An 11,854-nucleotide genomic window follows, 5' to 3' on the forward strand; every position below is an offset into this window, starting at 1 on the left:
ATATCTCAAACAGGGAACAGGCAAGTTTTCAAAAACAATGCCTGTCCCATTTTTGCCTCCTGGTCTGAGCATCCAGGCTTCACAGGCCTTGGACTACCCCTCAATTTTGATGGTTGCTGTGGCCCCCAGTCCTTTCAGACTGTTTTCTTCCTGATCAGAACCCTGAATCATTGAGATCCCAAATCTCATGCACACATCACAAACAGGGAACTGGAAAATGTGTAACTTTCAGGCAGCAATTGATTCCTCGTGGCTTGAAAACAATTTTTCCCATTCTGTGAACCTCCCTCTCTATTAGCTTCCAAGACTGTCTTCAACTTTGAAACTTCCTGTTTTCTGCAAATTTGTGGCGGGAGGGAAAGGAAATGCTTTTCAATAGTAACTTTAAGATGTTCTAATTTCAATTCATCTTTCAAATACTTCACCAACTTTCTCGTGTAACCAGATTACTATTTTGACTTTTAAGAGTGATAGCACTGGGATACGAATCAGCTTTTAGTTGTTTGGCTTTTTTCTGAGCATTCATAGATTAGAGGTCAAAAACTCAAAATTTACTTAAAAGCAAGCAATTTAAAACATTCATTTTGAAACTGCCATTTAATAGTTGATTGATATCATTCCCTTTCTTCCTTAGACCCATTCCCTAATAAATTAAACTGGCCAAAACATAAAATACTCTGGCAGTTCTTACTCCTATGTTATTCAAAAAATTTGCAAACATTTACATGTTCGAGGTGTCCCATTAAGAAATTGTAAGATTCTCAGCAGGATTTATGGACAGTATCAATATACTTGGTGTTATGTCAGTGTGCTTTATAAAATTCAAAAAGACTACAAGATTGTTTGAAAGCATGTTGAAATCCCAGTTTTGTACAATACATCATGCTTAAAAACTAGTTTTATTCGCAAATGTATTAGTCCAATTAATCTCAAGTAGGAAAAATTCACAATCAAGAAACAGCAATTGCAAAAAAGACACAGCTATGTTATCATCTTGATTTTCCATAGTATATTTTCACACAAGTATGATTTTAGATTTCGATAAGATAACCATAACGCACAGTTACCTATAAACTAAATATACATTGTTTTCTTCTGCTGCATCAGTAATATGAACTTCTCTTGAGTATGTATGGTCTTCTAGCCTTGTTGACATGTAGCTGCCGTTTCAGAATATAGGGATTTTTTCTCTTCATGATTTCCTTTTCTTGGCTTGTATTCTCTAGATCAAAAGCGTCTTGCTGAAGTAACTGTAGGATGCAAGAAGAGACACACTGTTATCAACTTTTTTTTGTAATGAAGATTAAAAACTCCTCAAAATGGTTATAAAATATTATTTTAATATCTGCCACCAAGAAAAATCTTTACTATATTAGCTGCAGAATCAATAAAAAACAAAAAAAAACAAACTCAAGACACAAACCTAAAATCAGGCTAAAGATGAGCTGAGGCCTACAGAAGTGATATTTAAATTCCACTGAAACAAATTAGATAATTGGTTTTGATCAGAGAGGAAAATTGGTATATCCTCTTTGGACTAAAACTCAAATTGGCTGAAAGCTTCCTAATGACTATCACTCTGCTATCACACATTTAGGTTAAACACCTACATGCACTGCTTGCTGGTTTCATCTTTTGAGAAATATTTTAATCTACAACTTCCTGCAAAGCAGGGAACTGTGATTAAGACATATGGGTTATTGCATATTTGGTTCTATGGTAGCTCCTTTACAGTAAAAAATGCACAGATTAAGAGAATCTTCAGAAAACTGTGGTTCTCAAAGACATTGCAGTCCTTTGCATGGACCATCCCAGCTAATATGAGGATTGTGAATAAGACCATATATACAGTGTTATGACTCAGCAAATAAAACCCCCACCAAACTAGAAAGAGGATCTGGATTCAGCCAAACTGTGCAGGAACCTGAGACAGATGAAGAAATTTGGTTTACTGGATAGTGGGTAGTGATACTGAGACATCTTTTTTCACCACACAAAGCAGCTTTTAGTGTAATATCTAACAATGCAAGTGGATTGTGCCTAGTATGCTTCTCTGTAATCACTGTAATTGCTGTAGTAAAATAAACATCACAAATGGCCTATAAACAATTTAAGAGCAGCAATCTTCATAAAATCACAATGTCAACTACCAGGGCCCTCTTTAGGTATATGGGAAAAAAAAGCAGGAGTTACCTTGCTGCCAGTTTCCTAGCAATGGTAAGAGAACCAGAGTGCCTAGTAAATGATATGTACACATGGGCATGTATCCCTGCATTTTGAATCCAGTTTGCCTTAGGGTCTTAAAACAGAAACACTGACTACATTTATTTATGCTTCAATAGATCTGTAGTAACTTCATCGCTGTTAAGCAGATATTAATTATGTGTTCTGGCATAGTGATGACTTTCATGTGTTTGTTTTGTTACCTGGAATGGCTACAAAAAGTGGAGAAAGTATGTCGTTAAGAAAAATTCTCATTTATCCATGGGTCATTGTAAGAAACTTACACTCAGGTCATCATAAACTTCACTAATTCACAACTATTAGGTAGTGGCATATTAGAGGTATTACAGAATATAAAAAAGGGAAGGAAAGCTCCAACAATGTGATGGGGGTTACATGGATATGGATTTTTACAACATCATTACAGACCCTCAGACTTTAATAGTAGTAAAAACATGCATTTGTGACTGTTTTACCTCCCAATGCTGGAAGGCTCTGCTGTGGCAAACTTTTTGGAGTTGATACACTGTCAGCATTGCTTCCAAACTGAAGCCATCCAGAGCAGCAGGGAACTGTCTTCCTGGAACCAGATCCTCCTCATCTACCTCTACTGTTTCCCCCATTTGGTTGTTTATGTTGTTGACAAGATTGCAGACATTTAGCAGGGTCATTTTCCAGTAAGGAAGTTTTGCTCTGTTAATCTGAAAATAAAAACACCCACAATTTAAAGTGGTTTGGGTTTTTTGTAATCATGTGCTACATTCAAACATTTTGTTAGAAACAAGTTTATGTTTCTGAAGTGCTTTTCATCTGGTCAACTTTTAGACATTAATTAGAGTGCTGAACTTAGGACAACTCATTTATTACATACGCCAAGTCTGCTTCCTTGCAGCCTTGCCCCCCAGGTAGATATACATGATGAAAAGACTAAACTTCTACCAAACCAGAATGGCAGCATTTCATAGTCATTCTGCACAGGTGTAAACAAAAAACACAGATGAGAATGAATATAATATAAATTACAGGTGTAAATAAGGATAATGATTCAAACCCACTGGATAAATTCCCAGTTCAGGAATCCAAGCTGGATGCCTGTGGTTAACTAGACGCTCCTCCCTAGTTCAGAACAAATACCAGTCATTTAAAAATTCCCTGAAAAAAGGAATGGAGTCCCTACTTCAGGACAAGCTGTCTGACGAGTCTGGGTCTGAAGTTACAGAATCTATAAGCCCCAGGAGTTTTGGATGCTGGTAAGTGAAGAGCCTGGGAGATGTTAATTGAAGGTCTACAGGCTTAGGAAGATGGAGCAGAGATAAAACATAGCTGTGAAAACAAAGTATTCCTAATTTGGTAACTGGACTGAAAAACTGAGACCAACTGTATTTAGGTGGTCCATAATGAACCTGTCCAGAGATGTTACAGAAAGAAATAAGGAAATTTTACCGTGTCTCAAATTTTGCTCATTCCAGTATCTTGCATTATGTATGAGCTTTTAAACCATTTTAAAGAAATGCTGATAACCATGACTTTTACTTTTCTACTGGTATTGTTTTTCCAAGCAGTGGTGGCAGTAGTCTTCTTCCATTTTGATTATCAATAGGAAAAAAGTAAGTTTAAAACTTAATTCCTCCGCCATTTACTGCTTTTCATGATTTTGCCATTTTCTTCATTCTCCACTATTAATTATTTCTTCTGCACTGTATTTCCTTTTAGTGCTGAGTACAGAAATTAGTTTCCTTAAACTAGAACTGGTGACATAGAAATCTCCAATCAAGAACCAAAGAGCAAATTCCTATTTATTCCTGAGAAGGATTTCCTTGCTGTGCACACTAGGATTAGACCTTACCTATGAACTGAAGTGTAGTTGCTTCTTTTCCTGGGTGTAGGAAGTTAAATATAGGTATTACACTAACACAGACATTGTCTTTCACACATAATTGAGAGCATTTATTGAGAGTGTGGATGCAACATCACATAATCTGTTTCTTTAGAGGACCTTCCTAACAAAGGTGCAAAGATTTGCAAGATTTTTGTATATTCATCACACTTTACTAATTTTTAAGGGAAAAGAAAGAATATTGAGAGAAATGAGGCAGAAACAAGAAAAGTTGGCATCACTCTTAGCATTAGTTACAAAACATTTCCTTCTGGCCACGATCATTACTCCAATATACATCTGATACATGCATGCCTTTCAAAATCAGAATGATTTAGTCCTTTAATGAAACTGCAGTGCATTCTCAGATTCCTGACAGCGTGTGGAAAAAATAAGATTACTTTGTTTTGAGTCTAAGAAAAACAAATCTGAAACCTTATTTGGAAGCTTGTAATTGGTTCTGCATCATTTACTTTGAGCTCATCTGTTGTCCCAACTAAGTGCCCTAGTTAGTCTATGAAATTATTTGAAAAGATGTGACAGTTTCAAAATATAATTAATCTCCGTGCAGAATATCTGATTTTACTAACAGAAGTTAAACTAGGAAAAAGACCAAATGTCCAACGCAATTTCAAAATGTTCTTTGGTCTGTTTTAATGTATTTTTGAAATATAAAAATATGGAGCTTTCCATGACAAATGAGGAGGCTTCCCCAGTTCACTTTCCTCTCCTGGGTATACAAAAGAAATGTGAGCTATCACTGCAACAGCTAAATTGCAATGGAGCATAAAATCCATAGGCAGTGCTACATGAGTGAGTGAGACTTCTTAAGTAAGAACAAAAAATATTGCAGTGGATGGAAACAGAAGAGAAGAGTAAAAGATAGGGAAATTTGTCATGCCTTGTGTAATTTATAGAATCTTTTTGATCTAAAGTTACTACTTATGTCAACCTGATGCACATCTATGCATAAAGGAACTTTCCTCTGTGCATTAGTAAAATACTTAAATAGCAGACTTCCTTAGGTGAAAATTGTCTTAGCTCCTACTTATGAAGTTAGGAGAAAACAATTTTGCAGTGCTGTCTGCAAGCTTCTAACAAACTTTTTTTGTTACAGGAGTCTCATTCCTATTAATAGCACGCATATATCCCCTCAAAGTATTTTTACTTCGGTACACCTGCTTCTGACTTACACTGCTCCCATCAACAATTCAGTCCAGAGTGAATTTTGAGGTTTTCTAACTGAACATGGAGTTTTCCAGGTCGTGTCCAGTCACTGAACAGAGCAGTCATGTTATTTTTCTGCTCCACTATTACAGCAAGCATTAAAATCAGATTGCTTTGCTTTTTAGGTTATGAAAAATATCTGAGGCCGTTATCCTAAAGGTCTGTAAAAAAACAGTGTAAGATTATGATAATCCAAATGTTCAGGTCAATTTAAAATATTTAATATATTTTATACTATATATGATATATTTTTGTATTTTATATATTTATATATTTTCCATACAGGTCTAAGCAATGTCAACTAGAGTAGCTCAACACATATTTTGGAAAACACCTATACAATAGAACAAGGAATCTTTATCTGCCAAGATGGAACTAATTTTTTTAAGAGTGACTTGAAAAATATCTGGGAATGATCTGAAGGAACAAAAGACACTGCAGTATGAACTAGAATTTAAAAGGTACTAATGCTGAAGTTAATATGATGTTTGTATTTCCACTGTTGAACTTCTTTGTGAAATAAGAATCGGATATATAATTTCTCACACTTTATGTATCTTGAAAGAGAAATTAAGATCATCTAAGAAAATGAAATAAGCTTATTTCCTTCTTTGACAACAGGCTTGTCCTATGCAAGACAAAAGAGATTCCCAAGTTATAATTTATATTATATTTTTGTGTCTAGTTGAATGATATCCCTGATAGTTTGCTTAAGATACTTCTTTTGTTATAGTTCATACATCCCAAATGCTATTTTTCTTCAGGAAAAAAGTTATCTGTTTTTTATATTTTTGTCTTTATTTAGTAAAAGCAGATAAAAAGCAAAGTTATAACAAAGTAAAAATCCCAAGCTATGGAACTTTTAGTGTAGGATCTCTACAATTCCTTCCCATAATAGTAGTTGAATTTTGTTCAGATTGTAACCATAGAAATAATAAAAATACTCTCTGTCTTTAATCAGATATAGCATTGAGTTTTGTTAAAGCAAAACTACTTCCATGGTGTATATTAATGCCTGTAAATTTAATTAATTTTTATGTAATGACTGAGTCAGGAAGTCAGTAACTCCTAGGTAGCTGTAGGTACCTCCTTGTCCTAGGCAGCTCCACTGACAATGAGGCTAAACTCTCTGGGCAAATACAGTCATAAATAGGCACCCTACAGCAATGAAAAGCTCAGGGGGTCCATGACTTCAGAAAATTAATGTCGGGTGGGATCCAAAGGTGGAGTCTGGGGATGATATATTCTCCAAGGAATACTTTTGTTTTACTTTCTCTTTTCCTCTAACTAACATAGTCTCGATCTTTTTTGAGTTCAAAACATTCTTCATGAAACTAGTGATTTCAGGCAAACATTTAGGAAGCTGGAAACAGAGTTATCTCTTTGACATGAATAGATTTTTCTATTTAAAACAAAAGAGAGACAGGAGATAACTGTCCATGTATTTTTGACAAGTCAGGTTTTGTTGTTTTACCAGATCTTCCAAATGGCTTTTTGGATTTTATCTTAGAAAAAAAGACAGATAAAGCATTTTAAGGGTTGTTTGATCCTTGTATCCTCATTGAGATGCAACAGCAGGGAAGGGTGACAAACTGTATTAAGTGTTGAAGACAGGTTGCAATAAGCATGAACATACTTCTTTAAGGATGGAGAGTGATCCAGCATAGAGGTGACTTTAAAGAGCAACTTGAAAAGGGCCAGAAGGCACTGGACAGCTGTCTGTGAAGTTAAAGGCATACAGCAATTCTTCCCATAATACTGGATAGACTACTGAATGTTGCAAAAGATGTGTGCTTAAACCCTAGCTGTAGTCTTGATACTATAGTTCACAAGTGCCTACTTAGGTAGATTTTTTTCTATCAAATACTTAAACCTACAAGTGATAATCCATTTTTCTGCACTTTAAGATCTCAGGTTTCATAAACAGTACTTTTTTTCCCTTCTTAATGCTGTGTAAATTATTTGGATTTCCTTTGCTGATTACCAAGTCAGTGTCAAATACAATTAATGCAATTTAACAGTAATTGCCCTCAAATGGAACCAGATCTCAGGCACAACACAGGTATTACACATACCATCTTCAAATCTGTCTATCACACCAGAACCATAATTTGTTGTAATGAGGGTTAAAATCTAGCAGGGGACAACAGAAAAAAAATAATTTCAGTAATGAATGGAATAGTGATATGACTCTTGCAGAAGAGTTGATGCACAGTTTTGTGTTTCCACCGTGTCTTACTTTGATGTCAAGAGACAACATATATTCAACTAATGAACTCTAGATGGTGATTTAAGACAGTATAGTGCAGAATTAAAGCAGTGTCTATAACATGAATCTACTGCTTCTGTCAGCTTCAAGTGTCAGTTGACTCGTGGTAAATACCATAAGGATGCTGAATAGCAAGCTACATGACACAAAACAACATAAGAGCATTATGGCAAACATCATGACATTATTAACTGGTGCAATATATTTGTGAATTTGGAGTTACCTGAGCTTGTGTTCTGTGGTGAGAGGGAGGAAAAGATGGAAGTTATGTTCACAGATCCAATAAAGTCAGTAGCAGAAATACCAATAGCTGCAGGGTTTTCTTCCAGGGCATACTATGCTTTGCCACACAGAAAAAAACCCTATTTTTTTCAGCCTCCTACATTTAAATATGTCTCAGAGAAAGAGTAGTTACTAAATCTTTCTGTACCTTACAGAGGTGAGCAGAAAACAGGTTTATTTGTAATCTAAGGTTAACTATCATGCCAGTAAAGAACACTGAAATCTAAGGACTGCCAGACAGATAAAGAAAATGCATTTTCTGGCCTCATACTTCTTCTAGTCTATCCAATAATCCCGTGGAAAAGGTCACATACATGTAAATACAGTATATGCAGAAGTCTTCCTGGCAGATTTTGTCCTTAACCTTCAACTAGTCATTGGTTTATGAAAATTTGTATTTTGGGGGAGAAATTTTTTTATTTCTGATTTTATTTTCCATTACATTTAAGTACCACTTAAACTTTTTTTGAATAATGAATTAAAATATTCATTCTTAAACCCATAGTACTGGTTTCAGAATTTGTTCTTTAATATATCTGATATATTCTTTAATATATGTCTGATATATCTTCAGATATATATCTTATATATTGCTGAAGATATATCAGACATATATATTTCTTAGATAATTTATGGAAGATAATAGTGTTGAGAAAGTGTCTATCAGCCTGTCCAACATATGTGCAATACTTGCTGCTTCACTTTGTCAATATGAGGTTCTAACTGAATTTTTATCTATTCATATTAAATAACATAACCATTATTCACAGTCTGGAAACTTGTCAAGGAAATGCCATTTACCAAGTCAGTATTTTCACAGTCATGTCCCCATGTTCCTGTACTAGCACTATGATTAAAAGCCTAAACCAAAATAGGCATATGTATTAATAATTTTTGCTTTATGACTGTCTTAATTTTATATGCACATAGGAAGAGTTCTGCATAAAAATAGCACTTATAGATTTGACTCAAGGTTAGCATAGCTTTCATCGGGCATAATCTTATTGGAAACACGTTTCCTCATATAAATTTACATCTCTGTACGTAACATAGTTTTGACAGTTTAATGAAAGTACCAGTGTTAAAACTGAGGAACACATTTAGTGTGCCACATCAACACCTTTAAATTTCCTTTGAACTGGAGAAAATCTTGCACCAAAGTAAAACCTAACACTGAACTTCTCTGTCTAGACCATAGGTTATTACTTTGTGCAAAGACTTTTGGGTTTGTAATGAGAATTCATTTGCTCCCTCCCTGTCAGGTAAAGGAAGAAAAATAATTACCTTTGATGTGTACATATTGGTCAATAAATCTGCTTCTAATGCTTTCATTTCCTCTTCTGAATCTGGGAATAAACCAGAAACATATGTTTATTATTTGATCATAAATCATGGACATTTCAATTCAGTACAAAGAACTTAGATATTTAAATGAATTTTAAAAAATAAACACACAAACACAACCAGCAGTGACCTAAAGGGACTGTGAGGATTCTTCAGTTAGCAGCAATATTATGTTAAAAGAAATACTCAGTACCTTTTTGAAGCATGATCAAGCTTATTGAAGTGAATGAAACTGTTCATTTATCTTAGTTTCATAGCAGAAAGGCTCATTAACTACAATTCTTTCAGAATAAAAAAACTACTTTAATATTCTTCATTATTTTCATAATAAATATTTGTCATGTTTGCTTACTTTGGAAGAAAAATTTGAATATTTATTTTCAAATATTTATTTAGGTAGTAATTATTTAGGTAAATGACAGTTATGATTACTTGATTAATAATCAATAGTATTGATTATTCTTAAATTAAGGGTAATTTTACTGATATGAGGGAATTGACCTATCAGTTTATGATACAAGCTCTTGACAATGTATATAGAAAAAGAAAGTATTCTGACTGGAAGTTTAGGGATTTTCTTTACTGACTTAATTGACCTTTGCCGGCTCAGTAGACTTGCAAGACCTGTGATTTGGTAAATAGGGTAAAAATTGCTGTAGAAAGAGAAAACACACATTTCTACACACAGCATCACAAGATGAAGATGAGAATCACAATGAAGATCTGGTGCCGTGATAGCAGCAATCACAGCTCAAAGGAAAAAAAGTAAGGAATCAGATAAGTCTTTAGGTGAAATAGAGTTCCACATAGCTTTTACCTTTCCTGGAATACCAACAGTCTGAAACCAAACAATATACTAGTATTTCAAACCATAATAAACCAAAATATATTCCATATTCATATAGGTCATATCTCACTTTCTTTAAAATAATCAGTGCTGTGGGCATGTAAGACCCTACCACTGAATCTGTGAATAGGTTCTGCCTGTGCCTTCATTTCAGGGATCATCACCATGTTATGTCCCTACCTTTCACAGAACATGAGACTGTAAGGGACCAAAAGCATGTGCCAATGTGTCACAGGTTTCTGTCAGCACAGAAGCCACCCATTACAAAACCAATCATGTTCAATCTTTATAAATCTCACCACTACTGTCACTTTGCCTCTTCTTTAGGAAATTCTTCTAACCTATCAATGCTTACTCGCTTCTGATTTCAAGTCTAATTTATTTCCAATTACAAATGTATCCATGGTTTGCAAATAAATTCCTACACTGTAAATGACACCTTTCTATTTGTGATATTTACCTATCATGTATTTACTGTGAGGGATCACCTCTCTTCCCAGCTTAGTGTTTTTGTGTGTTTTTGTGCAACAGGATTAGCAAACATGTGCAAGATCACTGTGTCTTTTTGGTCAAAAACCATTGTCCTGGAAATCCCATAAATGCTTAATTGAAAGGCTATGCCCAGATTTATTGGACTGTCATCTATTCTCCTTCCTTGTAATAGTCTTGTATTTCCCAACTCATCAGAGCAGCCCTCCTCTGTCCTTGATGTGTTCCCAAGAGAGAACAGCATAGTACAGTTTGGTTCAGAAGCCTCAGTACTTAACCACCTTAATGCTTACCATTAGCTACAGTGAGTAGCTCTCTTACATGGTTTTTTTGGTTTTGTTTGTCTTTTGTGCCTGAAAAACCACAAAAATCAGGTTAGATAACAAGATAAAGTCTTTTATTCCTCAGATTTCCAACAGCTGTGCTTTGGTTAAAAAGCAGCTTTTAACAGGAATTTCTATTATTTCCTAAGCCACTGCATTTTGTATTATTGCACTGGTTCTCATGCCTATTATTTAGGTCATGAAAAACTTGTGTGTGTTACACATATCTCCTTCCTCTGTAGGGATGCTCCTGTTCAGCTCTGCATTAGCAGCACAGTACATTCATTCATTATTTTTATCATTGGAGCTATTGCATTTGACTTGCTGTAATGCTGATCTACATCCAGTCCTATTTAAAGTTTACAAATTTCACATTAAATAGGACTAGTTGTAGACCAGTCAGCAAGTCCCTAGCAACTATTTTCCAACCTGAAGCTTTTCAGCCCTTTCAGCAGTAATGGCTGTCAGTTTTATCAGCTTTACCACTAGCCAAAGTCCTGCTGGCAGCACAAGATCACCTCAGCTGAATTTCTACCAATGACAGCATCTCCTGTGAGCAGGTGACCACACACACAATGACAGCATCATAATTTGAGTTGTCCTGGATCACACCAGCTGAGAAAAATAAAAGGACTTGTGCCTGGTTAGCATCTGGATTTAGTTTCTATAAAGGATGGAAGATAGCTTCCACGCATTGAGGCTGGAAGATAGCTGCAGACATGAAAGGTAGAAAGGAAGGCATTAAGAAGCATTTGAATTGAAAGCATAAATCTAGAGGACATTATTTAAGAGTCAAGATTCCTTGAGTGAAGAATAAAGCAAGGCTTGGAGGGAGAGAAGGAAGCATGTTCAGGTAATTCAGGAGTGAAAAGAGATGGAAGAGGAGCAAAAGCATAAAAAGAACAGACTCTCAGAGAGCAATGTATAAAAAGCCTAGTTACACATTACTGCTAAAATCAGGGAGAAATTCACAT

At 35.1% G+C, this 11,854-nt stretch overlaps 1 protein-coding gene across 1 annotated transcript; it reads right to left on the reverse strand.

The window, feature by feature from the left end:
- Positions 1 to 798: 798 nt before the first annotated feature.
- On the reverse strand, positions 799 to 10,911 carry NTS (neurotensin; the record flags this gene model as incomplete). Its single annotated transcript, XM_008641112.2, has 4 exons — positions 799 to 1,250; positions 2,700 to 2,924; positions 9,162 to 9,223; positions 10,851 to 10,911. Coding segments are annotated over 4 exons (495 nt in total), but the record flags the coding sequence as incomplete, so codon positions are not given.
- Between the last annotated feature and the right edge of the window lie 943 nt (positions 10,912 to 11,854).

This window comes from Corvus brachyrhynchos, unplaced genomic scaffold, assembly GCF_000691975.1.
Source record: "Corvus brachyrhynchos isolate BGI_N302 unplaced genomic scaffold, ASM69197v1 scaffold9, whole genome shotgun sequence".
Lineage (NCBI taxonomy): Eukaryota > Metazoa > Chordata > Aves > Passeriformes > Corvidae > Corvus > Corvus brachyrhynchos.